Source organism: Gymnoscopelus microlampas (genome assembly GCF_963454915.1).
Source record: "Gymnoscopelus microlampas genome assembly, chromosome: 10".
NCBI lineage: Eukaryota > Metazoa > Chordata > Actinopteri > Myctophiformes > Myctophidae > Gymnoscopelus > Gymnoscopelus microlampas.
This window is the reverse complement of record NC_139947.1, coordinates 25,594,034-25,614,516: the sequence shown is the minus strand read 5'-3', so window position 1 is coordinate 25,614,516 and position 20,483 is coordinate 25,594,034. Positions and strand designations below refer to the sequence as shown.

At 41.3% G+C, this 20,483-nt stretch overlaps 1 protein-coding gene across 1 annotated transcript in view; it reads right to left on the bottom strand.

Annotated features, from left to right (window-relative positions):
• Window positions 1-10,644: 10,644 nt before the first annotated feature.
• The window catches only part of myt1b (myelin transcription factor 1b), a gene marked incomplete at its 3' end in the record, with an annotated part of 121,633 nt that continues 111,794 nt past the window's right edge, over window positions 10,645-20,483 (bottom strand). The window contains exons 16-25 of the mRNA XM_084070041.1: window positions 19,900-20,057; window positions 19,680-19,742; window positions 18,344-18,412; window positions 17,028-17,090; window positions 16,508-16,591; window positions 14,785-15,006; window positions 13,173-13,267; window positions 12,837-12,940; window positions 12,223-12,366; window positions 10,645-10,788 (exon numbers count right to left, since the gene is read on the bottom strand). Of these exons, the coding sequence (XP_083926167.1) occupies window positions 10,645-10,788; window positions 12,223-12,366; window positions 12,837-12,940; window positions 13,173-13,267; window positions 14,785-15,006; window positions 16,508-16,591; window positions 17,028-17,090; window positions 18,344-18,412; window positions 19,680-19,742; window positions 19,900-20,057 (1,146 nt within the window). The remainder of the gene's footprint in view (window positions 10,789-12,222; window positions 12,367-12,836; window positions 12,941-13,172; window positions 13,268-14,784; window positions 15,007-16,507; window positions 16,592-17,027; window positions 17,091-18,343; window positions 18,413-19,679; window positions 19,743-19,899; window positions 20,058-20,483) is intronic.

Genomic DNA, 20,483 nt, shown 5'->3' with positions numbered 1-20,483 from the left:
GCTCGTGACGTCAGACGTAAAGTCACACGCACTGATACTCACGCCACGGCCTAAACATTAAATGTTTATTTTATTTTATTTTATTTTATTCACCTAAAGTTAGGGTAAGTGATATTTTTTGGTAACTTATTTTTTTTGTTAAAAAGGTTAAAGGTAGGGTAAGTGATATTTTTTGGTTAAAACAAAAAGTATTTTGTTAAAAGGTTAAAACACTATATTGTGATAGTAATCATTGCTATAGAGTGTTTGTTCAGTAACAGGAGTCTCCCCGTCTCTCCAACTCTTTAATAAGCAGAAAATACATTTTCTGGTAGGTGTCAGAATCTCAGCCAATCAGGAGAAATTACCCATTTTTAAGCTTCATTTTTATAGTGTTCCAGTTCCAATTTTGCCTGCTCATTTCTAAGTGTCATCACTTCCACTTTCACTTGTTTAATATATATCCTGATTGAGTTCTCTGTCCTGATTGGATACAATTGGAAATGAAACTGAAACAAGTGAGTAGGGTTTTACACTCCTTTACTCCTTCGGGTAGGGCATTCCAATTTTTTGTTGAATAGCATGAGAAAGAGTTAATTCCCTTGTTTGTGCCAAATCTGGGTTGAACATGATCAGTGGAGCTGCCTCTGGTGTTATGATTGTGGACTTCATTTACGTTTTGGAAGTATTTTGACAAATACATGGGGATCCCAATGTTGTGTTGAATCTTATCGGCTAGACCAGGCCCATAGCAAGTTGTCGTACTCTGTCCTCAACCCTGAGCCATCCAACCCTAGCAAAGTGAGCAGGGGTTAGATCATAGACTGTAAAAAAGAATGGACAAAGCCATTCCCCTGCTTTCTACAGAACGAAAATGAAGCCGATAGTTCAGGAACATGCATTCCTCCATCGTTAATATATACAGTTGGCCACGCCGGAACTCAAACGCTATTGGTTGAGACCAGACACGTGACCAGCGAACCGGAAAACACCCCCAAAAATGCTATTGGTTGGGTAGCTTGTCAATCAAGAGCGGGGGCGGGGAATGAATGCTATTGGTTGTGTAGGTTGTCAATCAAATCATCCCGCCCCTCCTGGAGCATAGCCTACTTTATCGTCAATTTTAGAATAAATGGGACCATAATTTAGCAAAACGCATATCATGATGATTGAAAGGAGACTTTAAACTAGCGACTGGAAGCATATAGAATTTATGACAATTTTTATTACGGTAAGAAAATCTAGTCTAAAGTTTGTCAAAAACCCATTCACTTGCGCTAAAATAAATTCTTTCTGACACTTCAGGTCGGCGCAGGGTAAAACAGCGCCACTCTGGCCTTTCATAAGCTTCCGTGTTGGCCTCATCGTAAATATCCAAGCCTTGCCCCTTGGGTTAGATGGGTTGTATGATTGAGGCCAAGAAGTAGCCTTACCAGTTTGTTTTGGGATGTCTGGAGCCTTGTTTTAAGGCCTTAGTGGTGTTGTGATACATTGAGAAGCATGCATAGTCGAAATGACTATGAACTATCAGAATATAGAGCTATTTAACACTTATTTTAACCTTACCCTAACTTTAAACCCCATATGGGTAACCGGAGTCCCTCAGGGCTCAATACTAGTGTATTTTCTGTTTTCTGTTATTGTGGGGAAAGTTTTCGCTGAAAATAGCCGATCGACAAGTGAGCTTGGCGATCTGTTATTTTCATGGAAAACATTCCCCTCAATACGGATGCTGGGGTTTAAGTGTTAATTGTTTAATTTATCTATTTAAAAGTCTGTTTACATAATTATGATATATGCAAGCAACCTTAAAATGTAGCTACATCATCTCCAGAAGTATCTACACCAGGGGATTACAACCTTTTTAAATGTCATGGGGCCATGACATTTAAATGACTTTCATTGGGCCATTTTGATTTATTGATTGAATACTTTATTAACAGTTGCAAATAGACAGTACAGTGGTACGATATTACAATGATTGTTAAAAGGATAACACTCAATTAATCAACCCTCATATCAAATGATTGTGGGATACTGATATGAAAAGGTGTTTGGATTAGATTAAATTAAATTGTCTAAATGTCATAATTGTACATTCATAGTGATGATATTGAAACATTATTATAGTCTCTAATTTTTTGTTTTGTAATAATTTCTAGTGAATTGAATTATTATATTAAACTAGGCTACTCCTCATTTGGCTGGGGACCGCCTCCCCTAATATGATCAACTAATATTGTTCAGTGGCTGCTACACTGTGAATGTTAGTCAATTATGTGCAGAAAAACAAATACTGATTCATTCATCATTATGAACAACTTGAATTGAACATATTTTTGGAATGTTGACAATGTGTCAGAAAATAGGGATACAGTAGACACTAGCTTACTTTTACAACAGCTATCCACTTTATTCTCAATAACAAGTATTCTACATCATTTATTAACAGGATATTCCCCACACCTCCTCTATTAGCAACCCTATCGTCAGCTTACTAGTGTATCATAGGCTACAACCAAATTGTCAGAGAAAATGGGCATTTTACATTTCTGCAAAACTACAGCACTTACCCAATGCTTTTTTTATGGGTTTCCTCACAATTCTTGTATTTTTGTTTGCATACATTCTGTTGATGAGACCCTGAAGAAGTATACAAACGTGGTCCAATAATTAGACTAGTCTAGTGTATATTTGTAACTGCAGTCTGCAGGTAGATAACCTGCTGCCTGTTTAGTTTACTTAGAAACAGTGACATGTCAGAGCTGATATGCATTGTAAAGGTTGTTGGTTCAAGTTCAAAAATCAGTGTTTGGAAGTACAGTATATGCAAGTACTCAAGTGATTGATTGATTATTGAATACTTTACTAAACAGAAATGCAAACAGCCCCATAGCCTATACTTTGGCTATTTGAAAATAAACTCACAAATTTGCGTTGTAAGCTAGTAGATCAGCTATTTTCAAAAGATTGTTATACATTTGAAAAGTTGTGAATGAGACATTCTCCATGATGAGTACTTTTACTTTTGTTACTTTAAGTATATTTTGATGCCAATACTTTTGTACTATTACTTAAATTAAGTAATAGTAATATATTAATTTAAAAAAAAAAGTTACATAGTGCTTTAAGTAAAAAATTTGAGTTCATCGTTGAACTTTTGAAGGACATTGACCTCTGACATACTGTAATGTTTACTTAATATTACAGTGGGCATTGAGAGTCAACGATCATTATTCAAACAGCATGCTGACTGAGCTGAGAGCTGCCTAAAAGGTCATAGAACAGGGTTTCTCAAAGTGGGTGCCGTGGCACCCTAGGGTGCCATGACGCAAGTCCATGGGTGCCGTGACGTAAGTTCAGGGGTGCTGCAGATTCAGAATACTTTGATATTTGTATTTATTTATCAATATCACTTATCACTTAGTCACTTATCACTCCCTCCCTCTATATACTTAAATACGTAAAACAGACCTGAGTTGCACTGTACTTGGTGCGGTTCTTTTTCCATTGACACCAAATCTCTTTGCCAAAAATAGCAGATCTACAAGCTCAAAGCTCATCGCAATGCGACGTGCTGTGAGTCTGGGTAAGAAAAACCTTATTACTGACTATTTTACATAAGCTAACCTGAGATGTGTGAGTCTAAGGGAGTGTATTACCTATTATTGATGTATACATAATACAAAATTGTAAAAGAGAAGGTTCCTTAATACTAATCCTAATTCTGGGTTGTCCCTGCCCCTATTCTCATGAAACTCTGAACTGCTTGTAGACACGAGATGGCCCAGCAGATGTCAGCACTCTTCAACATAAAAGCTACATGTATGTTAGCAGTACATTGAAGTCCCCATTTTGTTCAAGGATATTTCATCTGACAGTTTGGCCATTCAAGCAAGCTATATATAGGATGCTGTATGCACTTATAGACTCTGCCTCCCAACCCTCATTCTCGCGAGACCAGGAGTCCAGAAGACATATGGAACGTGAGATTTGGGCTACTCTTCACACACACGCAAGCACACACACACACACACACACACACACACACACACACACACACACACACACACACACACACACACACACACACACACACACACACACACACACACACACACACACACACACACACACACACACACACACACACACACACACACACACACACACACACACAAATATGCATATGTAAATGTACACACATGGACACAAACAGACCCCCCTCTCTCTCTCTCTCTCACACACACACACACACACGCGCACACGCACGCACGCGCGCACACACACACACACACACACACACACACACACACACACACACACACACACACACACACACACACACACACACACACACACACACACTTAAATGGTAGAAACCGAGGCCCACTTGTCTATTATTCTTTATTTGTGTTTTTTAGTCATAGAGAACATTTAAAATGGTTCGAACCCCCACAATAACTGACATCACTTCTCTGCTTCATAACACTGACACAGAAACAGGGGAAACATGTACACGAGTACACAAACACACAGTCACGAAAAAAATGGCCCATCTACAGCAATTTAATTCTCAAAAAAGAAAAAAAAAGAAGGGAAAAAAAAGAAAGAAACAACAGACCATTGAAGATACACAGCCAAGACTTGTCCTGCTTTACAAAAGCGGTGCAGTACAGTTGTAGCAAAGGAACCAACACCTCTACAAAAGTAACAAAAGAAACACCATACAATCTATCGTTGTGGAAGTGCTTGTAAATTTTGGAAGTTTTGTACTTTTTTCAAAAGGATATCGATATCAATGCCTACAAAATCACCAGTAAAAATAGTTCATCTCTGTAAAAATGTGTTCAGCAGGACAAGCCTTGGCTGTGGATTTTTGTATTACTTTTTTTTGTAATTTTTGTCACAAACTCTACTAATTTTTTTTGTATCATGTTTCAACTTGTCTTCAATACAACAACAATAACACTGTTTCTTCTTAATACAAATATGTACAGAGACTTCCACTTGGTTCAAAATAATGCCCTGCACACTGATGCATTATCTAGGATTATGGAGCATGTCGTATATTCCTTCACAGAAACTGTCCACGCAGTATTTTTTTTTGGGGGGGGGGGGGGGGGGGAGTACCTGAATCAACAGAATGAGAAGATCACAGTTTATTTACCGTAACAACACCTCAGCGTCTTTGTAGCAAAAATGATAATGTCACCATGACAATAGTCACAACAACCCCCTCCAACCTGCCTATAAGAGACAAATCTATTTAATTTACCCTAGATATTAGTAACCCCCCTCCATACCAATGTTTCGTGTTGTTTTTAAGCAGGATTTGAACCGTGGTCTGCTAAGTGTAAACATAACTTAGCCTGAAATGAGAGGAGTGAGAAAGGCACACAATGATAAGACCACATAGCTTGGGATGACAGAAGCTAACTGGGGGTGGGGATAGGTGTGTTGCCGGGAAGGCGAGGGGGACTTTTGGTTTTTGGTTAGCTTGATGGAAAGTTCCGCTTTACCAGACATTCCTTTTCTGTGTGTGTGTGTGTGTGTGTGTGTGTGTGTGTGTGTGTGTGTGTGTGTGTGTGTGGTGTGTGGTGTGTGTCTGTGTCTGTGTCTGTGTCTGTGTCTGTGTGTGTGTGTGTGTGTGTGTGTGTGTGTGTGTGTGTGCGCGTGTGCGTGTGTTTAAAGGTGGCAAGTATGTTTTTGTTGCGCCCCCCAAAAAAGGAGCGGGTTTTAAATTTAAGTGAAATTGACTAGGGTGCTAGGGTGTGCCTCCCTCTGTCCAAAACAACAGATGAGATAGAATTTGGTGGGTTTGACTCTCCCAAACCCAAAAGCATCCTAATGCTAAATTAATCCATGTTCCACTTGAACTTCGGGTGCCTTTGGGAGGCTTTGATACTCTTCAATAGAACTCCTCGCTAGTGTTCCATCACTCAGTACTTTATGTAATGCCTAATTTATGCTCCATTGCATTATGGCGTTGCAAGCAGAAAATAGCTAAATTACAAGCTCACAATGTGTTGCATACGTGTTGTGTTGTGAGCTTATAGGTCTGCTAGTTTTGGTGTGCGGCGCTGTCGTTCTACGAAGTATGAATCGGGCTTAAAGGAGCATAAGCTCGTGCGTGGGCACAGAATCAACTGCAGGCTGCAGGCCTATTTATTTTCTCAGACATGTTTTTTTGTTTTGGGGGGGGGGGGGGGGGGAGGTTATGTTTTCACGGTCTCTCATACCTCAGTAGACAGTTTTATCAAGCAGTTTAAAAGGAGGTCATGCCATATCAAATAGGGTAGGAGAATATTCACAGTCTAAATTCTCTCGGGGATAGTTATCTCGTGCATTTCAAGAGAGGAAGAATAACGTTATTATTTTAATTAAATGCATCAAAATGACCCTTCCTTGGGAAAGGTTTACACAAGACCAAAAAAGGTCGGTGGTTGGGGGTTGGGGGCAAGATCTATAAGTTATAAAAAAAGAAGGCTTTGACATTCATTTGAGTGATGGACACATGTTTATGCAACAAACGCCTCCTCCTAAAACTAGGAGGGAGATGATGCAGCCTGGCGAATCAATCTCCAACTCCCACGTTCACTTCTCATCTCACACGAGGGCTCAATGGAGCCGCTATATCGCCTCTAGCCTCAGTTGACTAGCTGGCCTTTTCATGCTACGCTTTCGCAGCTCTCCATGGTCACCTGAGAACCAAACTTTGCTTCCCATCAATCTATTTTGGTTTGGTCAAAAAAATGGTTTTGTGTGTGTTTTTCTTTTCTTTGTTTGTTTGGAAAAGAAAGCATCGCTCACTATCTAGCCCGTATATCTATGTATACAGGCTCTGATAGCACACGGAGTGAATCAAGAATGAAGCCCCTGAAAGGGCTTTCGACATCCAGAGTAATGTACAGGGCGTTTTTTCTTTTCTTTACATTGAACATCAACATACTGGCGAAACAATGCATTTCTCTGTAGCCCTCCATTCTGCTGGGGGATGAATAAAATGTCATCTGCTATTGGCCACGGCCTCTCTGGTTTCGTACAAGTCGAGACCCAAATGCTGGCATTTTCAATGGGTATTTTTGTCTTTCAGAAAGTGCACAAAGGAGTTTCATTCTACATTGGCTAAAAAGCACATTTAAACCACATGCCTTTGACATCAGAGTTACACACAGGGATCTGGTACTTTACACCACAGTAGCTGCAACGACTCACTCAAAGGCAGGTGTCACACTTATAACAGTTTTCCTATTTGCTTGCTTTTAAGGTTCAACATCGAGCCAGCCTCACCATAACAATACAATAGCTGCACAATGTAGCAGTACACTATGTGCAGAACATTATTAAGAGTCATCATCATCATCATCATCGTTTACTGTACATGAACTCACATGACACTTGGGAACAAAGAGCCAAACCATCTAAGTTTTCAAAATGACAGTCCATTTTTTCTGGTTCAGCAGTAGTAGTAGTACAACATACAGTAGAAGTTTTTCAACATTTCTGCATCAAGGACAGACAAACCCCAGAAAGAAACGCATAAACGAACCCCTAACAAGAAAACACTTCCAGGATATTGTACTGTATCTTCAAATAATGCCTACTTGCCTTTAGCTTGACTGAACGGGTATGTTTGAAGCCACAGTTGAGCAGGTCGTAGAGATATTACATAGGGTGTAACTGCCTCCTGTTGATAACAAATCTCAACATCTCTTCTACACAGCTAGTGATCCTCCGATAAGCCAATACAAGAGAAGAAGAGGAAGTCAACAATTACACTGGAAAAATATATGTATGTTTATATTCATATATATAGCATCTTTAAATTCTATTTATACAGAATGTATATAGAGTGTACTTATGGCCATCTTGGCAGAGAAATAAAGGCATTTGAAACAATCACCACTCTCTTGATGCCATGGTCTTCCCGGGACCAGACATGTTACAATGTGAAGAATTAGGAAAGAAAGTGAAGGGTTCTTCTTTTTTTTTTAGTGGCACTTTGTGCATCAAAAAATTAAAATCTAGAGTAAGGCTACAAGGGTGTATATGCTTATCTGATATAAGTTGTCAAAGGAGGCCATCCTATCCTTGAGGGCTGGATATGTGTGTGTCTGTCTGTGTTTTTAATGTATGCACCGTCGTATGACAGGGCATAAATCAGGCTATGGACCAGTGTTTCCCAAACAATGGTTCAGGACCCATTTTTGGGTCGCATATCCATTTTTTATGGGTCACAGGTAAATATCCCTTTTTTTGTTTCCTACAATCTTTTTATTATGATTATTTCACAAGATAAAAAAAAGAGGGAAAAAAAGAAATTCCATACATTAAAAAAAACTAAAACATTTTAAGATGCAGTGAAACTAGCAGATCTACAAGCTCACAATGAGTTGCGACACGTGAGCTTGTAGATCTAATATTTCCACTAGTTTGGGTCCAGGGTAGACATCAAATGTCTCTTTTGGGTCTCGAGCTAAAATGTTTGGGAACCATTGCTATCGACCCATACCTCCAGCTTGAATGGTGGCCTAGAATAATGCTCTCTATATAACATACCATTTGCTCTGGAACTCAGAAAAAATGAAAACAAATCGAGAAGAGACGTACAGTAGATGTAACTCGTCGAAAGGCATTACTACAACATCTATGGTACATTACACACGTGTTGGGGTTGAGCCAGTGCTGGCCACTAGCCCGCTACAAAGCGCTTGGGAGAGGTAACGTTTTCATCACGCATCATTTTCACTTTCTCTGTATTGTTGTACCTGACAAAAGCAAACACAAGATGGCTGACGGATAAGAGACCAGATACCAACAGAACAGTGATTGCTTTTGTTGGTTATTTTGCTTTTGCTTTTAACACCCCACCCCACCCACCCACCCCCCCTCTCTCTTCCACTCAGGGGAAGCTTGCTGGTATGTCTAGGTAAGCCTAAGTAATCAAACAGTTTTTGTATTGATGTTCTTTTTGTTTTGTTTTTTCTTTATTTGAATATTAGCAATGGATTATTTTCTTATTTTCTTTGTAAAGACTACTCAGGACTCGCGTCACGTCACGCACATAAATAACAAAATAAATATACAGCCATTATCACAGTTAATTTCTTTCATATTAAATAAATAATAAATACATATTTCATTATTATTACTATTATTATTTTTTATCAGCAGTGGGTTTTTGAATGTACCATTAACGGGAAGGTCATAAACAAAAGGCCAAAAACATCCGTAACGTTGTTCACAACAACAACAAAAACAAAACCTTTTATAAAATTATCAAAACTTTGTTGGTTATAAAATATCTGCACTTAAAAATGTTTTCAAAAAGTATTCAAAAGAAAATAAGTGTGGTCAGTTATCTATATAGTTTTTTTTAAAATATTGACCTGAAATCACTTTGACCATGGATATTGGTAGAGATGCATTGTTTGCTTCACAAAACAAAAGTCAATAAATAGATCAATTCAAATAAATAAACAAACAGTGATAACATAAATGGCAATAAATTACAAATTGAAAGAGTTTCACAAATTTTAAATAATTAATATATAACAATAATTATTCATACCACAAAACTATTAATTGAAATGAAGTGCAAATTCTATGTTGATAAATACTATTGATATGACTAACTGGAATTGGAACATGTGCACACTATTACTATTATTTCATTTCAGCTTGAAAGGAAATAAAGAAAATGTAAAAAAAGAAAGAAAGAAAGAAAAAAAGACAAGACTTTATCTGCTGCCCTCCAAACATGATACTATATGTCCCATTAAAAATAAATACCAGGCAACCTGTACTGTGTCTCCTTTCCAGTCGAGTTCAAGACACTGGAGCAGTGTGACCTAGTTGACCTTGCTTGTTGACCCCATCCACCATGTCAATAACACAAAGCCAACACAGACACATACAGTAGTTCAGTGTATGCTCCAGTATTGCTGGCATGTGTGAAGGTCATGGTCACCTGCCTGCAACCACACACTCGCACTGTTAGTGTTTGCTGCTACCGGACAGCATGTCTTCAGCTTCTCCTTGGGGCAGGATGAGACAGTAAACTCAAACAATATCAAGCTATCTTCTGGCGTAGCTCCTATTAACGAATGCCTGGTTCTCGTGGTGCTCCACATCTTAGCCAAACTAAAGCGCAAAAATGTTGAGCAACGGTGATACCCCCCCAACCCCCCAAAAAACTGTTCAGGACAAAAAAGTGACAACAGGTAAACATATAGCAAATGAAAAACCCTCTGCCCTAAGATAAATAGTATCATTCTTCTTCATTTCCATCCATTCCAGCTGAAGGATTTGGTTTCCTGTTTTCCTCTTTCTACTTCCTGTCCAATCCCAGCAGCAGCATGGTGTGGGGTTTTGGTCCTCGTCACTTTGTTGTGATTCTTCTTTAAACAGAGTGCTTCCCTGGGTTGTAAATTATGTGTTTAAGTTGCCATGTTTTTTTGTGTTTTTTTTTTGAAAACCTGAATGCCCTTAACTTTTTTGTTTTTTTTTGTATTTGAACTTTTCTTTAAATATAACTGTAGAGTCTCGACTACTTCAGTCTTCCCAGCTTCTCTCCGTCGCTCCATCTCACCTCCTCCGCCTCCTTCTCTTGGGTAGTGGTGTTTTGGACATAACGCCCCCCCCCACCCCTCGAATCAAGGCTCAGACCTTGATGCCCTTCACTGCCTTGTTGATGCTCTCCAGCAGAGCCTTGTTCTCCGGGCTCTGGAAGCAGTCCTTGTTGGTGTACATGTCGGTCAGGGTGCTCACGTAGCTGTCAAAGTTCTGCTCCGTGATGGGCTCCTGCTGTGAATGACGCAAATGACAACCCATCTTGACTGAGAATGGCAAGGTATAAAACATTTGTATCTTTAGCCCACTGACTACGAGTCATAGTATAGCTGACTCATTTCCCTGTTTTGTAACTTTCAGGTGATAAACCCACCTTAAAATTCACAGCTTCAACAGCTGGTATTTCTGTCACCAGGGAAGAAGTCATGAATGTTTCAATTTTCTTTATAAAAAATCATTTCCTTAGTGACGACTTTCGGCTAGACTTCAAATGCTGGGCTGCATTAAAACTAAATGATAATGTGACTTGGAAAAAAAGACAAAGGCAATGTCACTGTTTTGGATTAACTATCTCAAACACGTTGATATCGTACTGAATGAATGGAAAATAATGGTTTCCTGGTAAAAAACTCAATAAACGACCAAACATTTCTGCTGAAATGTAAATTATGCTGGGACTTATAGTCAGTGGGTTAAAATACAATACCACCAGTGTGACCGTTTAACCTAATTGACTATAGTTCATCTTCGCTATCAGAGGCAAGAAAAACAACAAAAAACGTATATATAACTGCTATATAACTTCAACTACAAATGAAGCATAATTTATTGCTGTCAATTTGTATGTCAGCATCAGTATGTGAATGTGTCTAGTAAGGTGTGGTGTGTATGATTTATGTATGTTCCTGCACGTCTGTCCTTGGGAGGATACTATGTCATGTTGATAGGAAAAGATTAGGATAATCCTATAAAGTATGGACATTTTGCTGGTCCTCACTTTTCAAGGGTCTAGGCTTTCAGTGTAGGGTTAGTGTTAGGGTTAAGTTGACTCATTAGGCATATATACTGTAGTATGGGGGTTTTGGTTATGGAGTGAATGTCACAAGCTTGTTTAGATTCTCAGTTGACTTCCATTGAAGGGAGCTGTTAGGGGGTTAAGTGTAAATGTCTTGCTCAGGGACACTTGTGTAATTTGTACCGTTGCGCTGCTACCTTTTGCACCTTATGTCTAACCTCATGTACCTGCTTATTGTGCTATGTGTATATGTAGCTATCTTTGATTTGATTTTTTCTCGTTGTTCTCCCTCTCTTTGCCCCCCTCCCTTTTCTTTCTTTTCCTGGACAACAACAAAATGATGGAGCTTGCAAGAAAAACAAATTTCACCCACTGATTTACACCTGTAAAGCTGTGTTGTGACTAATAAATTGGACCCTGTGTGTTTGGGTGCGTGGGTGCGTATGTGCGCGTGTGTGTGTGTGTGTGTGTGTGTGTGTGTGTGTGTGCGTGTGCGTGTGCGTGTGCGTGTGCGTGTGTGTGTGTGTGCGTGCGCGCGCGTGTGTGTTTGGGTGCGTGGGTGCGTGAATGCGTGTGTGCGTATGTGCGTGTGTGTGTGTGTGTGTGTGTGTGTGTGTGTGTGTGTGTGTGTGTGTGTGTGTGTGTGAACTCACCATGTGTGGTAGGCGTATGTTGGCCAGGCTGCGGATCAGGGCGTGACTCAGACCAGACAGCTCCATGAACAGATGCTCGTTCTGCTCCTCGATCATCTTGTTCTCATGCTCAATGTTCTTCAGGTTCTTCTCCATGGAGCAGATCTGCAGCAGCCAGTGGTAGAAGAAGTATGCTTTACTTGTTTTACAAAAGCAAAAGTAGCAATGCTACAATGTAGAAATAATAAATCAAAATTTTACTGAAATGTACAAAAATACAAAAAGAAAGTATTATTATTATTATTATACCTATGCTGTTACATTGTCTGAAGGAAGCTGAACAAAATTAAAATGTAATTATGTACCTGTGCACAAGATGTAATAATTACAACCTTGAACCTTGTAGATCTGCTATTTCTGTCTATTATTATATAATATGCCCAGAATAGGGATGTTAGGGTTCATGTGGTTAAAACAGTGTCTTTCAACTGTGTCATTCCATCTCTGCGTTATTTATGGCAGCAGGGCTGTATTTCATGGTCAGTCCAAGAATGTGGGTCGGGGGGGTGAAACGGATCAAAGCAACAACGTTGGTGGATGAGATACGAGGGGGAGATATGAAGAGAGACACGCACCTGTGTCTGCAGGTTAACCATGTCCGCCTCCATCTCATTATTAGACTCATTGAGGTCATTGATCTCCTTGTTGAGCTGCTTGATGTCCTCATCATTATCCAGAACTACAGGTGGGGGGGGACCACAGAGACAGGCACATTAGAATAGAATAGAATAGAAGGAAACCTGTTGCGCACGCATGCAGGCAGGCAGGCACACACTCACACACACACACACACACACACACACACACACACACACACACACACACACACACACACACACACACACACACACACACACACACACACACACACACACACACACACACACACACACACACACACACACACTCACCATCACTGGCTCTGAACTTGTTGCTCAGGTACTCCTCTCCGGGGAACTTGGCGGCTTTCTTCTTGGCAAAGGAGGCTCTGGGGCATCCTGACAGGCTGCAGACGAGGAGGACGCAGGGAGTCACCATTAAATACAGCTGACCAACAGCTCTGAAGTCATACGCAGGCACTGTATTCCACCAAAACACACATACTGTACCCCTCCCTGCAGCTACAGTACAGCTATTGTTTTCTAGTCTACTGGGTTAGTTAATAATATTCTCCTTTCCCATGTTAGAATTATCCCTAAAAGCACAGCTAGAATGCTAGCAGCAGCTAGCAGTTTCTGCATCTCCCTTCAAATAATTTCTGAAAACTGTGCTGTAACGTGTAGGCTACTTATTCACTATTATATCATCATTCTTTATCAGCTTCTTTGTTACATGGTGGTGAAGCGTAGTGTTTTCTCTGAGTTCCGTGCAGGTGCTAACAACATCTCCAAAGGCCTGAGATTCCTAAGTATTTTGTCACCAATATTCCACTGACAATGTGACTAATGAAGGACATTATCTAACCCGCAAAAACGTATGACACCCTCTCCCCTTTTATTTGGAGAACCACATGGACTGGATATGACACACAAACCAAAAACACACACTGCTGGGTGTCAAACTCCTGAACCCATCAATCGTGCTGCCAATAAACACCAACTACCTTAAAGGTAGGGTAAGTGATATTTTTTGTTTAAAACAAAAAGTATTTTGTTAAAAGGTTAAATCACTATATTCTGATAGTAATCATTGCTATAGAGTGTTTGTTCAGTAACAGGAGTCTCCCCGTCTCTCCAGCTCTTTAATAAACACAAAATACATTTTTCGGTAGGTGTCAAAATCTCAGCCAATCAGGAGAAAGTACCCATTTTTAAGCTTAATGTTTATAGTGCTCCAGATCCAATTTTGCCTGCTCATTTCTTAGTGTCATCACTTCCAATTTCACTTGTTTAATCTATATCCTGACTGAGTTCTCTGTCCTGGTTGGATAAAATTGGAAATGAAACTGAAACTGAAACGAAAATGCATTTTCTGTTTAATAAAGAGCTGGAGAGACAAGGAGTCTCCTAATACTGAACAAACACTCTATAGCAATGAGTACTATCAGAATATAGAGCTATTTAACACTTATTTTAACCAAAGCAAATCACTTACCCTACCTTAAGAGCAAGGGTCTTAAACGTTTTCAGCCCAAGGACCCCTTAGCTAAGAGAAAGATGAAGCAGGGACCCCCACTACATATTGTATCAAATTGTGTTGCAAATTAAACTTTTTGATAGATTTCATAATGTTAATGTGTATTTTCAGACAGTTAACCTTTTAAACTCTCAGTATTTAGTCAACTTGACCATTGGCTCTGTACTTGGTCTGCTCTTTTTTCCCTCTACACCAACTCTCCGAAAATAGCCGATCTACAAGCTCACAACGCCTCGCGCTTGTAGATCTGCTATTTTCGGCTAATGTTCCCCATTAAACAAAGATTTTGGCGGACCCCCTGTAGTACCTCTGAGGACCCCCTAGGGGTCCCGGAGCCCCTGTTGAAGACCCCTGGACTAGAGGCCATCTAGTCTGATAATAACTCGCCTGCGGTGTGTGAGGAAGCTTCCGTTGGCGTGACCTGAGCCGTCACAGCCTGGCGTGGGACAGACAGGCCCCTCCGTCTTGAAGGCCTTCCAAGAAAAAGGCGTGCCGTTCAGAAGGCCCTCCTTCTGCCTGCGGGCAGCCAGTGGACAGCCGTAGGCACTGCGGTGGGTGGCGTACTTCCCGCTGATGTGACCCAGGCTGTCGCAGCCTGGCACCGGGCACCTGCTGTGGAGGGCGTGGCAAGGGAGCGAAAGGCAAACGGGCAGAGGGAAGGGGACGAGGAAGGGAGGTCGAAACGGAAGGACAGAGGGCGGAGGAGAAAGAAATCGGTGGTACAATGTTAGACAAGAAGAAACCACACATGCATGAAGTATAGAAAGTTGAGGATATTTCATCAAAGGCTGTAGCTACACATGTCAGGTGGAAGGACGCAGCAGTCATAATGTAGTGTCATTTTTCTACATGACCAGATGATATCCTACATTACTGCAATATGTGGGGATCAACCATTACTGAAACACAGTGGTGGACAGTAATGAAGCACTTTACTTAAAGTGCAAGGACACCTTGGCAGAGGTTTGGGTTGTGTGTGTACTTACTTTGTCAGGGTGTAACTAGTCCAATTGGTGACATGTATCACTCCGTTGTGCAGTTGATTAGAAAAACATAATAATCCAAAATTATCGTCTCAGTGACTTCCATTGTACGATGAAACACCTCTCGAAGTCACTCTTTTAGCACATAAACTATTTGGATTATATATTTTTCCAATGAACTGCACAACAAAGCAATATACATATATAATGTACGTATGTCTCCAGTTGGACTAGTTACATCATGACAAGGTAAGTAGTAAGTACATGACCCAAACCTCTACCAAAGTGTCCTTGCACTAAGTATATATTTATTTTTGTAATTTTGGATACATAAGACTTTCACTCCACTACATTTCAAAGACAAATATTGTACTTTTGACTTGAACTACATTTCTAGGAAGGGAAAAGGTACAATAATGCATTAACCACTAAAGCCCTATTACACGTATAGTGAAATGTAGTTTTTTTAATGATCTTTCTATTATTTTTATTTTAATACAGCATTGATATTAAAAGCAAAATGTACTTTGTAATTTGTACTATTGAATACTTGTATTCTATTACTATTTTTTTAATACTTATAAAGGCATGTACTCCAGTACTTTAACTCAAGTACAAATTTGACAGAGCGACTTTGATTGACTTGAGTAGTTGAGTAATATTTGACCAGGAGTATCTATACTTTGACTCAAGTACTGGAGTTGAGTACTTTGTCCACCACTGCAAAAACCAGAGCTATCAAGCATCGATACAGCACGAGCACTGAGTGCTTTCCATTAGCTTTTGACTCAACCACATTTTGTGAGAATGTTGGACTGAAGGATGAAACCCATTCATATCTCATGTACTGTATTGGTGATCTAGGCTGCAATACTCTACCATGAACTACAGTCAAAAAGAGTCAGCCTGTGAAGATATGTCACTTCCCATCAGTAGGTGGTTTAAAACAGGTAGGTCTGAATGCATTAAAGAGGGGGGAGCTAGGGGGCAGGTCACCATCTCTGTAGTATACTGTATATGATCCAAGTAAACTACCCACTCTTCTTTGTCTATTGCATTTTACTTTTTACCGTCAAATCTCACTAGAGCAGAGCATTATGGGCCGTGGCTTTCTGAGCGGTACGAACTTTAAGAGCTCGGAGTCCTCTTGGTTGTCCTTGGTAGGAGTTGTTTTAATCCCACTTTTCTTGGCACGCGGGCACCCAGACAAACTGAAAACAAGAAAGTATGGAGTTGATAACATGGGGTTGGAAAAAAGGTCTTCTTCAAGCTGTGTCTTTACGTTTAACTGGTTGATATTAGTGGCTAGGGCATGCCTCGACAGAGGGAGGCCCTAGCCCGTATATACCGACAAAGGTTTGCTGCAAAAATCATTTAAAAAAAGGGGATAACAATAAGGACTATTCAACTACAATACTTAATAGGATACCATGGACAAATACGGTGGGAATGTATGCCTGTGTGTGGCCCCTATCTAACGCTAACATGATCTGTCTCTAGACTTCACTGGCTGTGTGTGTGTGTGTGTGTGTGTGTGTGTGTGTGTGTGTGTGTGTGTGTGTGTGTATGTGTGCGTTTATGTGGGATTCTGTATGTGTGTTTGTGTGTTTGGTCTTTTTCTGTTGCTCGGTAGAGGGATTGGGTTACCTTCTGTGGGAGGTGTAGTTTCCTGTGAGATGACCTGAGCCGTCACATCCCAGAGTGGGGCATCTGGGGAATAGCAGAGCAATGTTTAGCTCACTGTGCTCAATGACGAGATCGACTTTTACCGACAGCAAATGGACACGGTGGACGTTGGACGTTTGATGGTGGAGTTATGGAGCTGTGGAGTGTTAGGGCGTCATGGAAAGACTCATGCCGAAGAAATGCGTTCATATAGTTAGTTACTCATGGACTCTATTGGAGTAGAAGGTTGCAGAGCTGCTTTGGGGTCAATTCACTTTCAGTTGGAACAATGCACTTTATTCTTTGGAATCTCTCCATCCATCATCCATCCATCCATCTATCTGAATGCGTTATGTACAGCAGTGGTTCTCAAACCTTTTCATGTCAAGGTCCCCTAAATTGACACTTATTAGCCTGCGGACCCCCATTTGAAAATATATGCAGTGATTTTCAACCATTTTAATTTCAAGGACCCCCAGTTTGACATGCATTAGGCTACGGGACCCTAGCCTGGTATCCAGCCTGCTTCGCTACGTTCGGCAGACTTTTTTTTCTCTCTTCGCTTCTCAGTCTGGAATGCCTCCTATCTCCAAGGGAGGCGGGACATGACAAACGTTTCGAATCGTGCCGTGGCTTCTGATTGGTCTGTGGTGCGGGGCGGGACAAAAAAAAAACAGTGTGATCGTTGTGATTCGTCATTCGTTTGAACAACATCCAATCAGCAACGACGTTGCCTAACGTAACATATGTAGTTCCAGTGTAGTTCTGCAAAACGAGTCAATGGGGTGCATTCCAGACTGATAAGCGGAGAGAGAGAAAAAAGTCCGCCGAACGTAGCGAATCAGACTGGATCCCAGGCTAACGGGACCCCCATTTAATGGCATTTCTATCTCTGGAACCCTGATTTATATTGTAAGATCAACATTAATGTTACAGACCCATAAGGGTCCATTTGGTTCCTAACTATCCATCATTTGGCTGGGGACCCCCTGGAACTCCCTCAAGGACCCCTGGGGGTCCCCGGACCCCACTTTGAGAACCAATGATGTACACTGCACTGCCACTCTCCCTTTAAATTGACAGTGCAGATGAGCAGAGAGTGAATTGAGTCCGAGCAGCGTTTGCAGAGAAAACACCACAACAGATGCGATGGGCGGCAGAGGCAGCAGCCAGCGTGACAATGGGAAGTGAATGTCAGCAGAACGCCCCATTGTGGCGCGTTCAGCGGTGGAGTCGGTGGCAGTTACACATTGAAGTGGCAGTGAAAAAAAGACAGCAAAGAAAGAGCGCAGACATACTTGAGTTCAGCAGTGTGGGCCGCCATGAGGGACCGCAGGCTCTTATCAGCGAGAGGACACCCAGACAGACTGAAGGACAGAGGAGGAGGGAGGGAGAGAGAGAGAGAGAGAGAGACAGACAGAGACAGACAGATAGATAGACAGACAGACGGACAGACAGAGAGAGAGAGAGAGGGCGGGAAGAGAGAGAGAGAGAGAGAGAGAGAGAGAGAGAGGGAGGGAAGAATGAAAAAGGGAGAAGAGAGTATGAAAGAAGTATAGGCAGAAAAATAACGGGAGAGAGAGAGTGGGAGGAAAAGTGAGTGAGTAAATGTGAGGGAGTTGAAAAGAGAAAAGAGAGAAGGAAGGAGAGAGAAAAACGTGAGAGAAGGAAAAAATAAATCAGGAATGCACGGCATACCAAGGTCGTATAGGAAGGAGAAGGATGGACAGGCAGAGGAAGTGGACTGTAAATTACTGATGCATATCAAAGTCATATTCACGCCACGCTGTGAAATCCTGAGCGTTAAGTGAACTCTGAGAGTGTACAAACGGATCCAAATGGACCTGCAAGGGTCCATTTGGTTCCATTTACGAGTTAGCTTAACGCTCGGGATTTTACTGTGTACATTATTGACTCAGGAATGCAGGGGTCAAATAGAATTATGTGAAATAGACGCGGTTTGCCTCATTTGGATTCTGGTACAATGCAATAAGCAATAAGCAATGGAGCAGTCTCACCCCAACATACTATCTGTATACATACAGTACATACATGCATGCTGTTTGTGTATACATATGTGTGTGTGTGTGTGTGTGTGTGTGTGTGTGTGTGTGTGTGTGTGCGTGCGTGCGTGCGTGCGTGCGTGCGTGCGTGCGTGCGTGCGTGCGTGCGTGCGTGCGTGCGTGCGTGCGTGCGTGCGTGCGTGCGTGCGTGCGTGCGTGCGTGCGTGCGTACGTACACACACTGTATATATATATATAATATATATATATAATTTTTATTTTTATTATGCATCTGTATGGATATGTACTCACACCCTTGTCCCCCTGGCCAGAGCCTGGGTTTGCATCGAACTGGATTTTACTTCACCCACACCCCTATGCTTCATCCTTCATGCGTTACCCCTATTTTATATTCAGTATACTGTACTGTTTATGCTGTATGTCATGCAGTCTTTCATTTGGAGATTTTGTACACGTTCACTCCCGTCATAGACCGGTCATGTTGTGGACAGTGTGTATGAAAGTTCCACCATGGCTTGGCTTAGACTTGGACTAAAAATGTGAAAATAGCCCTTGATAAGTATGAATATATTGTGGGTGTGGTATGTGTGGTATGTGGAGTGTTGTCTACCTGCGATGAGATGCATAGTTTCCGGTGATGTGGCCACTGCCGTCACAACCAGGGGTGGGACACCTGGAGAAGGAGACACAGCAAGAGGAACAGACAGCCAGGAAGGAAAGCATGAGAGAGGCACCAATGACTACAAAGTAACACATTGAGGTGTGATTGAATATCACAGTAAGGGACAGGGTGACCGTATGTCCTCTCACGTTCTCTCTCGGTCACTTACAGGAGCAGATCCTTCTTGGGGTCCTTATTGGGGAGGAACTTGACCTTGAAATTTGGGCTTGTGACCTCTCCGGGGTACTTCCTGTCCTCCAGACAGTCCTGCATCATGTCGCCGTCTTCAGGGTCGGATGAGGCGAAGGAGTGGCCAGTGTGCTCCATCTAGATAGGGAGGAGACAACATAAATATAAGCGCAACATTAGTGCATTGCCAATATTCAATTATTATTCAAAACATCACTGTGCATTTTGGTGAGGTACTGTAAGTATTCAATTTGCTTGATGGATTTCTTTTGTCAATCTGTCTCATCCAATCCAATAGCCTGCACAGTAAAACCCTGTGTTAAAGGTGCAATCCGTAAGCTCTATGTCCTACCAATAGCCTGCACAGTAAAACCCTGTGTTAAAGGTGCAATCCGTAAGCTCTATGTCCTACCAATAGCCTGCACAGTAAAACCCTGTGTTAAAGGTGCAATCCGTAAGCTCTATGTCCTACCCAGGATTTGAACTCAGTGTCATGGCACGAGTGGTGAACTTTCTACTGCTGAATGGAAAGCCCATTTGGGCAGGGGAGATATTACACTTTGA